Source organism: Salmo trutta, chromosome 40 (assembly GCF_901001165.1).
Source record: "Salmo trutta chromosome 40, fSalTru1.1, whole genome shotgun sequence".
Taxonomy (NCBI): Eukaryota; Metazoa; Chordata; class Actinopteri; order Salmoniformes; family Salmonidae; genus Salmo; species Salmo trutta.
In genome coordinates this window covers 17,958,003-17,979,468 of record NC_042996.1, presented here as the reverse complement: position 1 = coordinate 17,979,468, position 21,466 = coordinate 17,958,003, and the positions used below count along the sequence as shown (strand labels likewise).

Below are 21,466 nucleotides of genomic sequence, written 5' to 3'. Positions count from 1 at the left end.
GCCTGGTGTAGAGGTCCTGGATGGCAGGCAGCTTAGCCCCAGTGATGTACTGGGCCGTACGCACTACCCTCTGTAGTGCCTTGCGGTCGGAGGCCGAGCAATTGCCGTACCAGGCAGTGATGCAACCAGTCAGGATGCTCTCGATGTTGCAGCTGTAGAACCTTTTGAGGATCTCAGGACCCATGCCAAATCTTTTTACCTGAGGGGGAATAGGCTTTGTTGTGCCCTCTTCACAATTTTCTTGGTGTGTTTGGACCATTCTAGTTTGTTGTTGATGTGGACACCAAGGAACTTGAAGCTCTCAACCTGCTCCACTAAAGCCCGTCGATGAGAATGGGGGCGTGCTCGGTCCTCCTTTTCCTGTAGTCCACAATCATCTCCTTAGTCTTGGTTATGTTGAGGGATAGGTTGTTATTCTGGCACCACCCGGCCAGGTCTCTGACCTCCTCCCTATAGGCTGTCTCGTTGTTGTTGGTGATCAGGCCTACCACTGTTGTGTCGTCTGCAAACTTAATGATGGTGTTGGAGTCGTGCCTGGCCATGCAGTCCTGGGTGAACAGGGATTACAGGAGGGGACTGAGCACGCACCCCTGTGGAGCTCCAGTGTTGAGGATCAGCGTGGCAGATGTGTTGCTACCTACCCTCACCACCTGGGGGCGGCCCGTCAGGAAGTCCAGAATCCAGTTGCAGAGGGAGGTGTTTAGTCCCAGGATCCTTAGCTTAGTGATGAGCTTTGAGGGTACTATGGTGTTGAACGCTAAGCTGTAGTCAATGAATAGCGTTCTCACATAAGTATTCCTTTTGTCGAGGTGGGAAAGGGCAGTGTGGAGTGCAATAGAGATTGCATCATCTGTGGATCTGTTTGGGCGGTATCCAAATTGGAGTGGGTCTAGGGTTTCTGGGATAATGGTGTTGATGTGAGCCATTACCAACCTTTCAAAGCACTTCATGGCTACGGACGTGAGTGCTACGGGTCTGTAGTCATTTAGGCAGGTTGCCTTTGTGTTCTTGGGCACAGGGACTATGGTGGTCTGTTTGAAACATGTTGGTATTACAGACTCAATCAGGGACATGTTGAAAATATCAGTGAAGACACCTGCCAGTTGGTCAGCACATGCCCAGAGCACACGTCCTGGTAATCCGTCTGGCCAACGTCTTACTCACGTTGGCTACAGAGACCGTGATCACACAGTCGTCCGGAACAGCTGATGCTCTCATGCATGCCTCAGTGTTGCTTGCCTCGAAGCGAGCATAGAAGTGATTTAGCTCATCTGGTAGGCTCGTGTCACTGGGCAGCTCGCAGTTGTGCTTCCCTTTGTAGTCTGTAATAGTTTGCAAGCCCTGCCACATAAGACCAGCGTCGGAGCCAGTGTAGTATGATTCAATCTTAGCCCTGTATTGACGCTTTGCCTGTTTGATGGTTCGTCGCAGGGCATAGAAGAATTTCTTGTAAGCTTCCGGGTTAGAGTCCCGCACCTTATCACTTTGTTTAATTGCTAAATTGTAATTATTTCCACTATTTCCACTATGGCCTATTTATTGCGTTACCTCCCTAATCTTACTACATTTGTACACACTGTTTATATATTTTTCTATTGTGTTATTGACTGTACTTTTTTATCCCATATGTAACTCTGTGTTGTTTGTGTCGCACTGCTATGCTCTATCTTGGCCAGGTCGCAGTTGTAAATGAGAACTTGTTCTCAACTGGCTTACCTGGTCAAATAAAGGTGAAATAAATAAATAACATTTTTTTTTAAAGTAAAATTGAATAGTGTTTGATTGGCAATGCAACCAAATATCAACATTTGACAGAGATTTATTTTCTGCTTGGATAGTTCCATCTGTGCCACTGACTTTGGCTTTAATTCCAGTTTGTCTACAAATTAATAATAGACATTTTGTATTCTCGTCTACATCTCAACCAAAAAATACAGTAAAAAAATAGGACTAAATCAAATCATATTATACTTTAAATGCACTTTAAATATGGATTTGGTCCTATTTTCTTTCCTTTGATTTTTGGTTGAAATGCAGACATGAATCCAACATATCAAATATTCATTTGTAGACAAACTGGAATTAAAGCCAGACTAATTCAGTGGCACAGATGGAACTATCCAAGCAAAATAAACATCTCCTTCAAATGTTGATATTTGGTTGCGTTGACAGCCAAACACAATTCAATATCAGTAAATATCATTACATCTAAAATCAACCAGAGCTTGAAATGCTAGGCCTATTGAATTGTCTATTTTTTGTTGAATTCTGGGATAAATTGAAACAATAGCTTTTGATGACTGCAAATGCTATGTAGGTCTAAATAGCTACTAGCTACCATTTACTATTAGAATGTTATTTTTAAGTAACACTGCATAATCCATAACCCCTGAGGGGAAATTGACTGACGTTGTGACAAAGCTCTTGAAAGAAAAGGAAGAGTAAAAAAAGGACTGTCTTTTATCCTACTGTTTTGACCGAACAAATGTCAATGAAAAGCACCATTAATGATCTATGAGTGATAAAGTATGGTCACATTTCATTTGCTCTGTTAAACCTACCCTTTGGAATGACTTCGATAGCAACAGTGAATCAACAGTATTAGTTTTTAACAGTATTAGTTTTTAAGTGGAGGTCTCGCAACAATCACTCTCACGATAGCACGTTGGTAATAGTCAGTGACAAATAGCTAAGCAGAGCTGGGCTTGGTTAAAGCCTTGGATGGGACACCAAAGGGTAGCTCTAGAAAGATCAATTCTCCAGTAGGAGGTGCTGCCCAGCATGTATTTTCTTTCTGATAGTAGATATGACATTGAAAATCTGACGTTGTTTTAAAGGTACAAATCAAATTCAACATATTTTATACAAGGTTGGTCTATGTCGAAATTTGGTTACCATGATGGCATAATCCTGTGGTTGAAATTTCACCCTCAAAACAACAATTTACTTACTTTTTTCAAATCCAATGTTTTTTCCACCACATTCCACGTCACAACACGTCGAGTATTACATTGAAACAACATTGATTCAACCAGCCCCGTGGGATATGTCTTACCCGGTCATACAATAGCATACGAATTGGATGATAATCATTATCGTATTGTACTTCTTTCTCTGAAACCAGGTTGCTTGTTGCGTCTTAACAACAGAGGAGAATTATGGGGAGAATTTAAGTTGGTGGTTAGGTGAACTAATGACAAAGGTTAGGATCATTTATGTGAAAGGTTAGGGGAACTAAAACGACAAAGGTTAGGCAAGTTACGTTGCAGGTTAGGTGAATTGGGTTAAGTTAAAAATAAGGGTTAGGGGAATGATTAGCTAAAATCCTACAGTTGTCTCCGATGTTAACTCGAACATGCAACCTTTGGAATGCTAGATGGTTGCGGATTACTCTCACCCATTCTCCTTGAACAACTTCCCTTCTTTTGTTTCTGTCTCAAGTAACTAGACCATTAGTAAGTATCATACGTCTTGGAGGTGCTAAAAAATGCGTAAGTATGTTTGTATGGCTCTGAGGCCAGGCTGTTTAGGTAGATGACCAAAGACTCATAGTACTCATAGTACTCGTAGTACTCTCTTTGGTGTGACCAGAGAGGTCTATGGCAGGGTTCTCCAACCCTGTTCCTGGAGAACTACCGTCCTGTAGGTTTTCACTTCAAACCTAATCTAGATGGCTTATTCATAACAAAACCATTTGATGTTGCCAATTATTTTAATGAGTACTTCATTGACAAAGTGGGCAAACTTAAGCAAGAAATGCCAACAACGAACAGAGAAACATCATATTCATGCATCAATATTGAAAGAAAAGCATTGTAAATTTGAATTTTGTAAAGTTAGTGTGGGAGAGGTGGAAAAATTGATATCGATCAATAATGACAAACCTCCTGGCATTGACAATTTAGATGGAAAGCTACTGAGGATGGTAGCTGACTCTATGGCCACTCCTATCTGTCATATATTTACATCACATATCACATCCAAGATGGCGTAGCAGTCAGACGTCCTTTGTCCTCGTCTTGTCGTGTCCCGTATATATATATATATTTACTTCTTTCGTTCGCATATCTTTTTAATATATTTTTTCTAAAAACTCAACTTCAAAACACTCTCCTGCAACCCGCTTCACCAATTTTTTTTATTTTTTTAAGTATTATTCACCTCAAATCTACAACAGAAGCTAGCCAGAAGTTAGCCAGTTCACTGGCTAACGTTAGTATTTAGCTAACCACGGTTGGCGGTCATCAGCTATCCTTTAGCTCGAAAAGCTATTGGCAGTTTTGTACAACGCGACTCAGACCAGAGCATACCGGACGTATTTTCTCTCCATATCCCCGGATTTCTACCGCAAGCTCTAGACATTTACACCTGGATCTTGCAGCTAGCTAGCTGCTATCCGAGTGACTATTGGCTAACGTCGGTCCCGGAGCAAACACCAATTATCCCGGAGCTAGCCAGCTGAAGAGTTCCATCAGCAACTCCTGGGCTACAATCACCTATCCGGACCCGTTTTACTGCCGATGCGGAGCCCCACCGGGCCTTTCACGACTGGACTACCGATGTTATCTGCCCAAGGGAGTTATCCAACTGGTCCCTCCGTCGTGACATAACCTGAACACCCATCTGCTAACTGCGGCCTGCTAATCGTTAGCTGTTTTGAGCATATCGGCTGCTATCTGAATAGGTCTATCGGACAATTTTCTTGGGCCACTATAACTATAACTATTTTGCCAATTGGATTGGTCCCCTCTACCACACGGAACCCCACTAATCTACTGACGGAAACACACGAGGTGGCTAAAAACAGACCTCCATCTTCTGCCAGCTTGCTACCCATGGCCCGGCTAGCTGTCTGAATCGCCGTGACCCCAACCAACCTCACTACTCACTGGACCCTTATGGTCACTCGGCTAAGCATGCCTCGCCTTTGCCTTGTCCATTGCTGTTCTGGTTAGTGTTTATTGGCTTATTTCACTGTAGAGCCTCTAGCCCTGTAGAGCCTTATACCTTATCCAACCTTTCAGCTCCACCACCCACACATGCGATGACATCACCTGGTTTCAATGATGTTTCTAGAGACAATATCTCTCTCATCATCACTCAATGCCTAGGTTTACCTCCACTGTATTCACATCCTACCATACCTTTGTCTGTACATTATACCTTGAAGCTATTTTATTGCCCCCAGAAACCTGCTCCTTTTAATCTCTGTTCCGGACGTCCTAGACGACCAATTCTCATAGCTTTTAGCCGTACCCTTATCCTACTCCTCCTCTGTTCCTCTGGCGACGTAGAGGTGAATCCAGGCCCTGCAGTGCCTTGCTCCACTCCTATTCCCCAGGCGCTCTCTTTTGATGACTTCTGTAACTGTAAAAGCATTGGTTTCATGCATGTTAACATTTGTTTAACATAAGTTTGTTTTATTCACTGCTTTAGCACACTCTGCCAACCGGGATGTCCTAGCCGTGTCTGAATCCTGGCTTAGGAAGACCACCAAAAACTCTGAAATGTCCATCCCTAACTACAACATTTTCAGACAAGATAGAACGGCCAAAGGGGGCGGTGTTGCAATCTACTGCAGAGATAGCCTGTAGAGTTCTGTCCTACTATCCAGGTCTGTACCCAAACAATTTGAACTTCTACATTTAAAAATCCACCTATCTGAAAACATGTCTCTCACCGTTGCCACTTGCTATAGACCACCCTCTGCCCCCAGCTGTGCTCTGGACACCATATGTGAACTGATTGCCCCCCATCTATCTTCAGAGCTCGTGCTGCTAGGTGACCTAAACTGGGACATGCTTAACACCCCAGCCATCCTACAATCTAAGCTTGATGCCCACAATCTCACACAAATTATCAATGAACCTACCAGGAACAACCCCAAAGCCGTAAACACGGGCACCCTCATAGATATCATCCTAACCAACTTGCCCTCTAAATACACCTCTGCTGTTTTCAACCAAGATCTCAGTGATCACTGCCTCATTGCCTGCATCTGTAATGGGTCAGCGGTCAAACGACCTCCACTCATCACTGTCAAACGCTCCCTGAAACACTTCAGCGAGCAGGCCTTTCTAATCGACCTGGCCCGGGTATCATGGAAGGATATTGACCTCATCCCGTCAGTAGAGGATGCCTGGTTATTTTTTTAAATGCCTTCCTCACCATCTTAAATAAGCATGCCCCATTCAAGAAATTTAGAACCAGGAACAGATATAGCCCTTGGTTCTCTCCAGACATGACTTCCCTTAACCAACACAAAAACATCCTGTGGCGTTCTGCATTAGCATCGAACAGCCCCCGTGATATGCAACTTTTCAGGGAAGTTAGAAACCAATATACACAGGCAGTTAGAAAAGCCAAGGCTAGCTTTTTCAAGCAGAAATTTGCTTCCTGCAACACAAACTCAAAAAATGTTCTGGGACACTGTAAAGTCCATGGAGAATAAGAGCACCTCCTCCCAACTGCCCACTGCACTGAAGACAGGAAACTCTATCACCACCGATAAATCCACTATAATTGAGAATTTCAATAAGCATTTTTCTACAGCTGGCCATGCTTTCCACCTGGCTACACCTACCCCGGTCAACAGCACTGCACCCCCCACAGCAACTCGCCCAAGCCTTCCCCATTTCTCCTTCTCCCAAATCCAGTCAGCTGATGTTCTGAAAGGGCTGCAAAATCTGGACCCCTACAAATCAGCCGGGCTAGACAATCTGGACCCTTTCTTTCTAAAATTATCTGCCGAAATTGTTGCAACCCCTATTACTAGCCTGTTCAACCTCTCTTTCGTGTCATTTGAGATTCCCAAAGATTGGAAAGCAGCTGTGGTCATCCACCTCTTTAAAGGGGGGGACACTTGACCCAAACTGCTACAGACCTATATCTATCCTACCCTGCCTTTCTAAGGTCTTCGAAAGCCAAGTTAACAAACAGATTACCGACCATTTCGAATCCCATCGTACCTTCTCCGCTATGCAATCTGGTTTCAGAGCTGGTCATGGGTGCACCTCAGCCACGCTCAAGGTCCTAAACGATATCTTAACTGCCATCGATAAGAAACAATACTGTGCAGCCGTATTCATTGACCTGGCCAAGGCTTTCGTCAATCATCACATCCTCATCGGCAGACTCAACAGCCTTGGTTTCTCAAATGACTGCCTCGCCTGGTTCACCAACTACTTCTCTGATAGAGTTCAGTGTGTCAAATCGGAGGGCCTGTTGCCCGGGCCTCTGGCAGTCTCTATGGGGGTGCCACAGGGTTCAATTCGTGGTCCGACTCTCTTCTCTGTATACATCAATGATGTCGCTCTTGCTGCTGGTGATTCTCTGAACCACCTCTACGCAGACAACACCATTCTGTATACTTCTGGTCCTTCTTTGGACACTGTGTTAACAACCCTCCAGACGAGCTTCAATGCCATTACAACTCTCCTTCGGTGGCCTCCAACTGCTCTTGAATACAAGTAAAACTAAATGCATGCTCTTCAACCGATCGCTGCCTGCACCTGCCTGCCCATCCAGCATCACTACTCTGGACGGTTCTGACTTAGAATATGTGGACAACTACAAATACCTAGGTGTCTGGTTAGACTATAAACTCTCCTTCCAGACTCACATCAAACATCTCCAATCCAAAGTTAATAAATCTAGAATTGGCTTCTTATTTCACAACAAAGCATCCTTCACTCATGCTGCCAAACATACCCTCGTAAAACTTACCATCCTACCGATCCTCGACTTCGGCGATGTCATTTACAAACTAGCCTCCAATACCCTACTCAATAAATTGGATGCAGTCTATCACAGTGCCATCCGTTTTGTCACCAAAGCCCCATATACTACCCACCACTGCGACCTGTATGCTCTCGTTGGCTGGCCCTCGCTTCATACTCATCGCCAAACCCACTGGCTCCAGGTCATCTACAAGACCCTGCTAGGTAAAGTCCCCCCTTATCTCAGCTCGCTGGTCACCATATCAGCACCCACCCGTAGCACGTGCTCCAGCAGGTATATCTCACTGGTCACCCCCAAAGCCAATTCCTCCTTTGGCCGCCTCTCCTTCCTGTTCTCTGCTGCCAATGACTGGAATGAACTACAAAAATCTCTGAAACTGGAAACACTTATCTCCCTCTCTAGCGTTAAGCACCATCTGTCAGAGCAGCTCACAGATTACTGCACCTGTACATAGTCCATCTATAATTAGCCCAAACAACTACCTCTTCCCCTACTGTATTTATGTATTTATTTAAATCTACCATTCCAGTGTTTTACTTGCTATATGTATTTACTTCACCACCATGTTTATTTATTTATTTTGCTCCTTTGCACCCCAGTATTTCTACTTTGCACATTCATCCACTGCAAATCTACCATTCCAGTGTTTTACTTGCTATATTGTATTTACTTCGCCACCATGGCCTATTTATTGCCTTTATCTCACATTGTATATAGACTTATTTTTCTACTGTATTATAGACTATGTTTGTTTTACTCGATGTGTAACTCTGTGTTGTTGTATGTGACAAACTGCTTTGCTTTATCTTGGCCAGGTCGCAGTTGTAAATGAGAACTTGTTCTCAACTTGCCTACCTGGTTAAATAAAGGTGAAATAATACTTTTTTAAAATATATTTCATCTGAGTCTAGAGGAAGGTGTTTGTCCTCAGGCCTGGAGGGAAGCCAAGGACATTCCGCGGCCCAAGAGTGGTAAAGCGGCTTTTACTGGTTCTAACAGCAGACCTATCAGCTTGATGCCAGGTCTTAGCAAAAGTTGGAAAAAACAGACTTTCAGCATGCTTATAGAGAAGGACATTCAACATGTATGGCACTGACACAAATTACTGATGATTGGTTGAAAGAAATTGTGGGAACTGTTCTGATTGATTTCAGTGCAGCCTTTGATATTATTGACCATAACCTGTTGTTGACAAAACATATGTTTTATGGCTTTTCAACCTCTGCCATATAATTTATTCAGAGCTATCTATCTAATAGAAAGAGGGTTTTCTTTAATGGCAGTCTCTCTAATGTCAAACATGTAGGGTGTGGTGTACCACAGGGCTGCTCACTAGGCCCTCTACTCTTTTCTATTGTTACCAATGACCTGCCACTGGCATTAAATAAAGCCTGTGTGTCCATGTATGCTGATGATTCAACCATATACACTACCGTTCAAAAGGTTGGGGTCACTTAGAAATGTCCTTGTTTTGAATGAAAACATTAATGAAATGAGTTGCAAAATGAATAGGAAATATAGTCAAGACGTTGACAAGGTTTTAAATAATGATTTTTAATTGAAATAATAATTGTGTCCTTCAAACTTTGCTTTTGTCAAAGAATCCTCCATTTGCAGCAATTACAGCCCTGCAGACCTTTGGTATTCTAGTTGTCAATTTGTTGAGGTAATCTGAAGAGTTTTCACCCCATGCTTCCTGAAGCACCTCCCACAAGTTGGATTGGCTTGGCTTGATGGGCACTTCTTACGTACCATACGGTCAAGCTGCTCCCACAACAGCTCAGTAGGGTTGAGATCCGGTGACTGTGCTGGCCACTCCATTATATATAGAATACCAGCTGACTGCTTCTTCCCTAAAGAGTTATTGCATAGTTTGGAGCTGTGCTTTGGGTTATTGTCCTGTTGTAGGAGGAAACTGGCTCCAATTAAGCGCCATCCACAGGGTATGGCATAGCGTTGCAAAATGGAGTGATAGCCTTCCTTCTTCAAGATCCCTTTTACCCTGTACAAATCTCCCACTTTACCACCACCAAAGCACCCCCAGACCATCACATTGCCTCCACCATGCTTGACAGATGGCGACAAGTACTCTTCCAGCATCTTTTAATTTTCTCTGCGTCTCACGAATGTTCTTCTTTGTGATCCGAACACCTCAAACTTGGATTCGTCTGTCCATAACACTTTTTTCCAATCTTCCTCTGTCCAGTGTCTGTGTTCTTTTGCCCATCTTAATCTCTTTTTTTTTTGGCCAGTCTGAGATATGGCTTTTTCTTTGCATCTCTGCCTAGAAGGCCAGCATCCCGGTGTCGCCTCTTCACTGTTGACGTTTAGACTGGTGTTTTGCGGGTACTATTTAATGAAGCTGCCAGTTGAGGTATTGTGAGGCGTCTGTTTCTCAAACTAGACACTCTAATGTACTTGTCTTCTTGCTCAGTTGTGCACCGGGGCCTCCCACTGCTCTTTCTATTCTCGTTAGAGCCAGTTTGCGCTGTTCTGTGAAGCGAGTAGTACACAGCATTGTACGAGATCTTCAGTTTCTTGGCAATTTCTCGCATGGAATAGCCTTCATTTCTCAGAACAAGAATAGACTGATGAGTTTCAGAAGAAAGCACTTTGTTTCTGGCCATTTTGAGCCTGTAATTGAACCCACAAATGCTGATGCTCCAGATACACAACTAGTCTAAAGAAGGCCAGTTTTTTTCTTCTTTAATCAGCACAACAGTTTTCAGCTGTGCTAACATAATTGCAAAAGGGTTTTCTAGTGATAAATTAGCCTTTTAAAATGATAAACATGGATTAGCTAACACAACGTGCCATTGGAACACAGGAGGGATGGTTGCTGAAAATGGGCCTCTGTACGCCTATGTAGATATTCCATAAAAAATCTGCAGTTTCCAGCTACAATAGTCATTTACAACATTAACAATGTCTACACTGTATTTCTGATCAATTTGATGTTATTGTAATGGACAAAAAATATGCTTTTCTTTCAAAAACAAGGGCATTTCTAAGTGACCCCAAACTTTAGAACGGTAGTGTACGTGTCAGCGTCCACAGCTAATAAAGTCACTTAAACCTTTAACAAGGAGTTGCAGTCAGTTTTGGAATGGGTGGCCAGTAATAAACTGGTCCTGAACATCTCTAAAACTAAGAGCATTGTATTAGGTACAAATCATTCCCTAAGCTCTAGACATCAGCTGAATCTGGTAATGAATTGTGTGGCTGTGGAACAAGTTGAGGAGACTAAATGACTTGGTGTTACCTTAGATTGTAAAATGTCATGGTCAAAACATGTAGTTTCAATGGTTGTAAAGATGGGGAGAGCTCTGTCCATAATAAAGTGATGCTCTGCTTTTTTGACCCCATACTCCAAAAAGTAAGTCCTGCAGAGTCTAGTTTTGTCTCATCTTGATTATTGTCCAGTCATGTGGACAAGTGCTGCAAAATACCAAGTTAAGCTGCATTTGGCCCAGAACAGAGCGGCACATCTTGCTCTTCATCTTGCTCTTAATCAGAGGGCTAATATAAATGGTATGTATGCCAGTTTCTCTTGGCTAAGAGTTGAGTAGAGACTGACTGCATCACTTTTTTTTCTAAGAAACATTGTTGAAAATTCCAAATTGTTTGCGTAGTCAACTTACACACAGCTCTGACACACACACTTACCCCAACAGACATGCCACCAGGGGTCTTTTCACAGTCCCCAAATCCAGAACAAATTCAAGAAAGCGTACAGTATTATATAGAGCCCTTATTGCATGGAACTTCCTTCCATCTCATATTGCTCAAATAAACAGCCAACCTGGTTTAAAAAAACAGATAAAGCAACACCTCACGGCACAACGCCTCTCCCCTATTGGACCTAGATATTTTGTGTGTATGTATTGATGTGTAGGCTACAGTATGTTTGCCATTTTTAAAATGTATGTAGTTCTGACCTTGAGCTGTTTATTAATGTTCTGTATTATGTCATGTTTCATGTTTTGTGTGGACCCCAGGATGATGCTGCTGCTTTCACAACAGCTATTGGGGATCCTAATAAATTATGAAATAACAAATCTAGCTCACATGATTCTAATAATCAGCTGGTGAATCAGGTTAGATAAAACAGGGATTAGAGCAAAAGCCTACAGGAAGTTAGCTCTCCAGGACTAGGGTTGGAGAGCTCTGGTCTATGGTATGACTAGTGGGTAGAAACACAGTGTCCACTCCACTGTGTCTCTCTGAGCGGTAGGCTGTTGTTGACAGGGCAGGAATGCTGCTGTCCAGATAATAACCACAGTCTGGCAACGCTAGAACTCTCTCAACATAATTCTACATTGGACCATGCTACTCTAGTCTACCCTCCGCTAGCTGTGCCTTCACAACAGCAGAACCCACGTTTGGTTCAGTCAGTTAACTGGTGTGTTCTTCAGTTTAAACATTTCACGATATGCTCTGAATACAGCAATTGTTCCGCTACTGTAAAGGCCCGAGGCTTGGTTGGAGTGGAGGATACCAGGCACTGCACAGTGCATAGGACTATAGTCATACGCGTGGACGCCGATTGTAACATTGCCACCCAATGGTGTTTTAGGGTTACTCAACTTTGCTTTGGGAAAAATGGCTGAAATCCTAACATGTATTTGGGGAATGTTACGAGATTTGGCTCATAAGCTCTCTGTGTTCCAGGAATAGTTGAGCTGAGGGTTGTACTACAAAGCAGGATCATTGAGTTAGCCAGCTAACTCCTAAATATTCTGAAATAACTTTTCTTTTTTTAAATAAGCTTGAAGATGAATAGTTATTTGTAGTTGTTTATCAAAGTTAGCTGGCTAACTCATTGATTCTGCTTTGTAGTACACCCAACCGGTCTCAGTAGCCTTGTTTATACCTACTGCAAACATGCATCCTGTCCTGATCTTGTCAACATTCACATTTTCAGACCTTCTTTCAAAATAATGTGTATTTATTTATTTTAAAACTTCTTTGGGGTAGGGGGCAGTATTTTCACGTCCGGATGAAAAGCGTGCCCAGAGTAAACTGCCTGCTACTCAGGCCCAGAAGCTAGGATATGCATATTATTAGTAGATTTGGATAGAACTCTGACGTTTCTAAAACTGTTTGAATGATGTCTGTGAGTATAACAGAACTCATATGGCAGGCAAAAACCTGAGAAAAATCCAACCAGTAAGTGTGAAATCTGAGGTTTGTACTTTTTCAAGTGATTGCCTATCCAGTATACAGTGTCTGTGGGGTCATATTGCACTTCCTAAGGCTTCCACTAGATGTCAACAGTCTTTAGAACCTTGTTTCATGCTTCTACTGTGAATGGGGAGAGAATAAGAGCTCTAGGAGTCAGGTGTCCCAAAATAAGGCATATGCTCAGTCACACGCGCAGCCGAGAGAGCGAGCTGAGTTCCTTTTCATTTATGAAGACAATGGAATTGTCCGGTTGGAATATTATTGCAGATTTATGATAAAAACATCCTAAAGATTGATTCTATACATTGTTTGACATTTTTCTACAAACTGTAATGCAACTTTTTTGACTTTTCGTCTGGACCCAGTGCATGCGCTTACTGCATTTGGAATAGTGAACTGAACACGCGAACAAAAAGGAGGTATTTGGACATAAATATGGACTTTATCGAAACAAAACAAACATTTATTGTGGAACTGGGATTACTGGGAGTGCATTCCGATGAAGATCATCAAAGGTAAGTGAATATTTATAATGCTATTTCTGATTTTTGTTGACTCCAACGTGGCGGGCATGGATTATTGCAAAGTGTGCTTTCGCCGTAAAACCTTTTAGAAATCTGACACTGCGGTTGCATTAAGGACAAGTTTATCTTTAATTCTTTGAATGACAGTTGTATATTTTATCAACGTTTATGATGAGTATTTCTGTAAATTGATGTGCTCATTCACCGGCAGTTTTGGAGGCAAAACATTTCTGAACATTACACGCCAATGTAAAATGGGGTTTTTGGATATAAATATGAACTTTATCGAGCAAAACATACATGTATTGTGTAACATGAAGTCCTATGAGTGCCATCTGATGAAGATCATCAAAGGTTAGTGATTAATTTTAGCTGTATTTCTGTTTTTTGTGACGCCTCTCCTTGCTTGGAAAATGGCTGTGTGGTTTTTCTTGTCTAGGTGCTGTCCTAACATAATCTAATGCTATGCTTTCGCCGTAAAGCCTTTTTGAAATTGGACACTGTGGTTGGATTAACGAGAAGATTATCTTTAAAATGGTGTATAATACTTGTATGTGTGAGAAATTTAAATTATGAGATTTTTGTTGTTTTGAATTTGGCGCTCTGCTATTTCACTGGCTGTTGGCGAGTACCCAGTGAGGTTTTAAGACTCATATTGATGCCATAAGTCAATGCTCCATCTTGTCAAGGATTTTAGAGTGCTGGATAATGATGATTTAAATGGTTTCACTGTCCAGATCTGTCTACACTTGCAAGCCTGACTACCTCCGGAGGTTGTCAGGGAAATCTGATCACAATCAGATCACAATACGTCTTTTAATCTTCTACACCTGTCTAAAAATGTGGGCACAATCAGAATGTGGACAAGATCAGGACAAAGAATGCATGTTAGCACCAGGTATAAACGGGGCTAGTGACAACACAACTAGCTCCCAGAACTTTGAGGGTATAATATGGATGAGCTGTTGTCTAGATCTAGGTCTCTCTAGATTTAAACTCTGGTCTTATGAGTCAGGTAGGTGTCAGGGTCACTGTTAAAGTCAACAGTCCATTGCAGCAGAGTCATTCAGACCAGTGTCCAGTGAGTGTTTAGCCCTACTATAAACTGAATGCGCTCTCAGAGAGTTATTTTTAGACCTAACCTGCTTTTCCCATGGGAAGATCTTGAGGAGTAGATCACACTACATGCACTGTACCATGCTGCACAGCTGTGCTGTCTAATGTATGCAGTCTAGTAGAAGTAGCATTACTATGATAAGGACTATTCACACTATTCAGAGAACATAAATCAGTGTGAAAAGAATTGTAGTTATTACAAACATTACATCACAAGAACACTTGCCGTACTTCATATAAGCGTAAATATATGAACTAAAGCATTATTCATGAGAAACAGCATAATGTGATTGATCAGTTATGCACAGAACAGGATCATTTTTTTCCTTCTTTTTGTTCTTCTAAATATGTTTTCATTGATATAGTCCAGTTATGAGTGTGAGGCTTCCAACCCACCATACTTGTCGTACTCCCTGTAGGTGAGGTAGTGTTTGAGTGACGGGGGGAACGGTACAGCAGCCATGACCTGTGGGTCATTCAGTCTCCTAGGGGTCATCTGTCTCCTAATGACCAAACGACACTGGTGCTGCAGGGACCGAGGGTTGTCTGGGGATGCACACACATGGGCGGGCACACACACACACAAAGTCAGGTTATTCTGTTCATGATGATGGCGTGTTGATCTGTAAGATATTTCAGTATTTGCATTCCCACTGTTTTCTGTCTACTATTATTGTTTATTAGCAATGATGCTGCCTTACCCAGAATGTAACAGATGTCTGGCCACTCTTTCTGTTTCTCCAGGACCCGTAGGAGGTTGGGGCAGACACGTGGGTGTCTGACGTAGTCCAGAAGCATCTGTACCACACTCCCTGCCAGGTTGACCACCGATGACAGAGAGATGATTTCACAGAACTGGAGCAGAGAGCGGACAGGACAGCGAGACTGACATCAAGCACTGGAACTGGACGAGGTATTAGCTACACTTGCTGTTATGTTCTAAGTTAGACCCATTCTACACATTCTACATCAGTGGCGGCCAACCCTGGTCATAGAGGACCACATTGTGTGCAGGCTTTTGTTCCAGCCCAGAACAAAAATACAGAACTTGTCTTCCTCCAGAACCAGGACTTGTCTACTTCCTGTGTTCTAAATCAAAGATTGGGGGCCTACTCCTGTTGTACTGGAATAGACCAGGAATAGGTCTAAATGACTTACCGAGGCTCTGTAGTCCTGGTTATAAAATAAAGTTCTTCTATGGTTATGTTGGTAGTCGACCCAGGAGTCGCAGTCCATATCCTGTCCGTTGCCGTGGTTACACAGGAAGCACTTGTCTATGTCGTAGCCGTTGTTGAGCAGCAGGCGCAGAATCATGTGATTTCTGAGACAGTACTGCAACGCGGTGGGAAACAGTGTGTCACTGATCATTCTGAAGTAGCAGTTGACTTCGGCACCCCTGGACAATAGCAGACGCACCAGCTCATACCTGGGGTGGGATGGGATAGGGTTAGACAGGTGATGTCATAGAAGAGACTAGGAAGTAGGAAATATATGGGAGCTGGGTTGAAGATAAAAGGTTAAGACAACGTCATAATTCCAAAAGGAAGCTTAAAAAAATAAACAAATTCATCGGACCTAGCATGGGAGCCAACAAACTGTTCCAATATATAGAAGTTGGTGACGTCACTGCTGTGTTCCATTCAGTTTAATTTATACCGTGCATTTGGAAAGTATTCAGACTCCTTGACTTTTTCCACATTTTGTTACGTTACAGCCTTATTCTAAAATGGATTCAAATGTTTTTCCCCCTCATCAATCTACACGCAATACCCCATAATGACAAAGCAGAAACACTGTAAAATACCTTATTTACATAATGTAAGTATTCAGACCCTTTGCTATGAGACTCAAAATTGAGCTCAGGTGCATCCTGTTTCAAATGATCATCCTTGAGATGTTTCTACAACTTGATTGGAGTCCACCTGTGGTAAATTCAATTGATTGGACATGATTTGGAAAGGCAAACACCTGTCTATATAAGGTCCCACAGTTGACAGTGCATGTCAGAGCAAAAATCAAGCCATAAGGTCGAAGGAATTGTCCGTAGAGCTCCGAGCCAGGATTGTGTCAATGCACAGAGGAAGGGGTACCAAAACATTTCTGCAGCATTGAAGGTCCCCAAGAACACAGTGGCCCACATCATTCTTAAATGGAAGAAGTTTGGAACCACCAAGACTCTTCCTAGAGCTGGCCGCCCAGCCAAACTGAGTAATCGGGGGAGAAGAGCCTTGGTCAGAGAGATGACCATGAACCCAATGGTCACTCTGACAGAGTTCCTCTGTGGGGATGGGAGAACCTTCCAGAAGGAAAACCATCTCTGCAGCACTCCACCAATCAGGCCTTTATGGTAGAGTGGCCAGACAGAAGCCACTTCTCAGTAAAAGGCACCTGACATCCTGCTTGGAATTTGCCAAAAGGCACATAAAGGACTCTCAGACCATGAGAAACAAGATTCTCTGGTCTGATGAAACCAAGATTGAACTCTTTGGCCTGAATGCCAAGCGTCATGTCTGGAGAAAACCTGACACCATCCCTACGGTGAAGCATGGTAGTGGCAGCATCATGCTGTGGGGATGTTTTTCAGCGGAAGGGACTGGGAGACTAGTCAGGGTTGAGGGAAATATGAACAGAGCCAAGTATAGAAAGATACTTGATGAAAACCTGCTCCAGAGTGCTAAGGACCTCAGACTGGGGTGAAGGTTCACCTTCCAAAGGGACAATGACCCTAAGCACTCAGCCAAGTCAACGCAGGAGTGGCTTCAGGACAAGTCTCTAAATGTCCTTGAGTGGCCCAGCCAGAGCCCGGACTTGAACCCAATCGAACATCTCTGGAGAGACCTGAAAATAGCTGTACAGCGATGCTCCCCATCTAACCCATCTAACTCCCCAAATACAGGTGTGCCAAGTTTGTAACATCATACCCAAGAACACTCAAGGCTGTAATAGCTGCCAAAGGTGCTTCAACAAAATACTAAGTAAAGGGTCTGAATACTTTTGTAAATTTGACATTTCAGTTATTTATTTTTAATACATTTGCAAAAATGTCTTAAAACGTGTTTGTGCTTTGTCATTATGGGGTATTGTGTGTAGATTAAGGGGGGAAAAAAACGATTTAATCAATTTTAGAATAAGGCTGTAACGTAACAAAATGTGGAAAAAGTCAAGGGATCTGAATACTTTCCAAATGCACTGTAGCTATTTCAGAGGTAGTTAGTGAAACACGGCCTACTCTCAAGTGAGGAATAACCTTCCCTGAGGGGGACATTAAGAATTGCGCTATCCCAAAGCTAACACCTACTGTAGGCTTAGTTCAGTGGTCTAACACGGTCTTGAGTTACCCATACAGATACAGTCTCATACCTCCCAGCGCGTACAGCCACCAGGAAGCAGCGTAGCGGGTCCATGTCAGTTTTGGCCCCGGCGGCCAGCAGCATCTCTGTGCAGGTGACATCACTGTTGGATACGGCGAAGTAGAGTGGACTCCGCCTCATGTCCCCGTAGCTCTCTGGTAACACAGTAATAACAACATGCTCAATTATCCAAAACATCCTGGGAACTCAGTCGGGGTTGAGAGTTAGAAGAGTAGAATACACAAGGTGCAATTTTGAAATGTGGTTGTACATCAGCTGTTTTTCTCTTGTTATGTCAGTCACTCAATTAGCCCATGTCAGCTAACATTTTTTTGATAGTCTAGACAGCGTGTAAGTTAAGGGCACGTACCCAGGGGCCTTGACCTCCAGAGGGCCCCCATTGGCCCACACATGAATCAACCTCACAACTCTGGAGTTACAAGCACCTTCCTCTTGGGCAGGGCTCCCTTATGAAATAGATGATGTGTCCATGCGTGTGCCCAATTGTACTACCTGGGTTGTGTGTGTCAATGGATTGTACCTGAGATGTGTGCGTCCAGCTGAGCGTTGACGTCGAAGCCTTTCTCAATGAGCAGCTCCAGACAGTCAACATGGCCCCCATCTGCTGCAGAGTGGACTGGGCTCTGGCCAGACAGACGGATGGCCCTCTTAGTGGTGATGGGGATGAAGGTCCTCAGAGCACTGGGACAAACACAACATCATAGATCAGATTGTTGATTATACCAGCACTATTGATTATGTTGTTGAAACAGGATCTAGACTATGAACTGAACAACTGCTTCTAGACACAGGGATGGACAATTCCTCAGGGACAACACTTTCTAAGAACTGGATAATGAGATAACTCTCTAGCCGATGTCTTGATCAATTGATTTCCACAAAGACCAGCGTGCTTTCCAGTAGTTGTTCTTGACATCCCTGTTCTAGACTGTTTGTAATATATGCCATTGAGCAGACGCTTTCATACAAAGCAATTTACAGCCATATGTGCATACATTTTACATATGGGATACTTTACATCCTGGGAATCGAAACACACAGTTCTGGCGTTGCAAGTGCCATGCTCTACCAGCTGAGCTGCAGAGGACCACGTAGTAAGAGTGAGCCACTCACAGGATGTGTCCCTCATAGGCAGCTCTGTGTATGGGCAGCCGGCAGGCCACACTGGCAATGTTAGGGTTGGCTCCAGCTTGCAGGAGGAGGTATATGCAGTCCAGGTTCCCTGAGCCGGCTGCATCGTACAGAACAGTGTCTCCGTTATATGCCTGGGCGTTCACGTCGCCACCTGGTGGGAAAGGAGGACGATTAACCCTACTGTGGTCCTGTAGACTTGTGTTCAAGCCAAACATTTATGTAAACTGATATTTACAATCAGTTGACATCAACTATTTTTCAGTTCCTTGTAACTGTGTTTTTGGCTATTCTTCGAGAATGTTTATTTGCCTTTTGGTATGACAATAAATTGAAAATGTTTACATTATTCATCAAGGACAATCTAAGGGCTCTGATTGGCTCGTACCGTTCTTTATGAGTATATCCAGGACCTCGGCATGGGCGTACTCTGCTGCGATGCCCAGCGGGGTGACATTGTGCCCATCTACAGCTGTCACCTTGGCCCCATGTCTCAGCAGAAGCACCAGGATGGCACTGCAGCCCACCTTGCAAGATAACACACACACTTTTTAAGGAGAAAGGAATTACAATAAAACATTGTTTTTTATTACATGTTTTGGCATTCCAGGACCTTGATGATAGGGTATATGGCTGAAGAAGAAATATAAACAAGACTACAGGTGTAATTCAAAACCACCTTAGCTGCCTCGTGGATGACCATCCACTTCTTCAGACACACCTGTTCCACGAAGGCCCCACAATTGATCAGAGTGGACACCATCGCATATGATCCCTGTCTCACCGCTAACACAGGACAACACATAACAAAACAGAACTTGCATGCTTGATTGACAACATAGAACAGTGCTTGAATACAGTATTGTGTGTGTGTGTGTGTGTATATATAGTATATATATATATATGACTGTGCATGTACCAAGCAGCAGTGGGGACTCATTCAGGCTGTTGGTTTTGTGTGGAGACGCTCCATGCCGCAGTAGAGTCCTGACATTCTCCAGCAGACCTTCCTGAGCAGCCAGAATCAACGCTGTGTCCCCGTCTGCAGTCACATCATCCACAGTCCCGTCACAGGAAGCTGCAGGGTCACACACACACACACACACAAAAGTAATGGGAATTAAACACGTGTTATAGAAGCAGTACTGTAAGTGGCTACTGGTATTTGAGGTACTAATTGTGAGGTACTGCTGGTGGTATGTGGGCCTCTCACCCAGCAGGACCTGATCCAAGACCTGTTCCTGGGACTGCACGGCGGATCTGTGTAGGGGAAGCCACCCTCTGCTGTCCCTCTCTGTGAAAGCCTGCAACCCAGACAGCTCCTGCAGGGTATACACATCACCTAGGGAGAGACACCACACAGAACCCTTTGTTGGGGTTATGGCTAGGGTTATGGCTGGGGTTAAGGTTGAACCCTGATGTGGACATAAAGCTAGGGTTAATAGCTTAAGGGCAAGAGTTGGGCTAGGCAGTTTGAAAGGCACGGTCGGTGAGGGGTAGTCCTACCTTGCTCAATGGCAGTCACTATCCTCAGATAGTCACCACTGACTGTTGGCATGCTGTTGAGGTATGGGTAAACAAAGTCAGGGACAAACTTATTGTGGGATGTGCGAATAATACATGAACGTAATCCTCTCCATTTTCTGAATACCTGTCTATTGATACATCTCGAATACTCTCTCGAATGGCATACTCAATAAGCTCTTCCTCACATCTATCGATGTCCTCCATTCCTACAGAGAAATAAAAAAGAGTAACCGAAAGGTTACCATGAACCTCAATACCATTTTTTAAATTTAACTAAGCAAGTCAGTTAAGAACAAATTCTTATTTACAATGACAGCCTACCGGGGAACAGTGGGTTAACTGCCTTGTTCAGAGGTAGAACGACAGATTTTTACCTTGTCAGCTAGGGAATTCGATCTAGCAACCTACCCACTAGGCTACTTGCTGCCCCCTCGATCTAGCAACCTACCACTAGGCTACCTGCTGCCCCCTCGATCTAGCAACCTTTCAGCTACTGGCCCAACGCTCTAACCAGTCTCCCCCAAATGACTCATGTCACTGCAGTCTGCATAGATCAACAGACACATCCTAAACTATAGGAATGACATTGCAATGACAAATTCAAAGGTTTTAAAGCACCTTCGTCGCTATCAAATATCCCAATGAAAGGGCAACTCCAGTCTTACCTGTAAAATCTCCAGTGAAAGTCCCAGTCTCCGAAGGTTTGTTGGCTGCAAACTAAGTTTTATGTTGGTGTTTGCATGAGTAATGGGATATTTTTAGACTTGACATGCCTATAATATCAGCCCCACACACTCTAAGAATGCCAGTCACACTGTCACATGCAGTGTTTCACTATCACACTAAACACAGTTTATCACAATAAGATTTAAT

General features: G+C 43.4%; 1 protein-coding gene across 3 annotated transcripts; it reads right to left on the bottom strand.

The window, feature by feature from the left end:
- Nucleotides 1-14,900: 14,900 nt before the first annotated feature.
- LOC115180423 (ankyrin repeat and SOCS box protein 15) lies at nt 14,901-21,343 on the bottom strand. 3 transcript variants are annotated; one of them, XM_029742490.1, is made up of 13 exons: nt 21,259-21,343; nt 20,718-20,799; nt 20,573-20,625; nt 20,280-20,408; nt 19,986-20,144; nt 19,746-19,852; nt 19,455-19,593; nt 19,049-19,220; nt 18,456-18,616; nt 17,925-18,069; nt 15,723-15,990; nt 15,266-15,419; nt 14,901-15,110 (listed from the first exon to the last, which is right to left on the bottom strand). In XM_029742490.1, the coding sequence occupies exons 2-13, from the start codon at nt 20,795-20,797 to the stop codon at nt 14,935-14,937; spliced, it is 1,743 nt and encodes a 580-aa protein (XP_029598350.1). In that variant the 5' UTR covers nt 20,798-20,799; nt 21,259-21,343; the 3' UTR covers nt 14,901-14,934. The 3 variants fall into 3 exon arrangements, with proteins under 3 accessions (XP_029598350.1, XP_029598348.1, XP_029598349.1); XM_029742488.1 differs by having other exon boundaries at nt 19,986-20,408; XM_029742489.1 differs by lacking the exon at nt 21,259-21,343 and having other exon boundaries at nt 19,986-20,408; nt 20,718-20,830.
- Between the last annotated feature and the right edge of the window lie 123 nt (nt 21,344-21,466).

Coding starts and splice junctions, on each gene's coding strand:
- LOC115180423 (XM_029742488.1), bottom strand. CDS start 20,797: ATGGAGGACATCGATAGATGTGAGGAAGAGCTTATTGAGTATGCCATT. Junction 19,221..19,454: donor GGATATACTCATAAAGAACG/GTACGAGCCAAT, acceptor CTTTCCCACCAG/GTGGCGACGTGAACGCCCAG. Junction 18,617..19,048: donor GCCTATGAGGGACACATCCT/GTGAGTGGCTCA, acceptor TGTTTGTCCCAG/TGCTCTGAGGACCTTCATCC.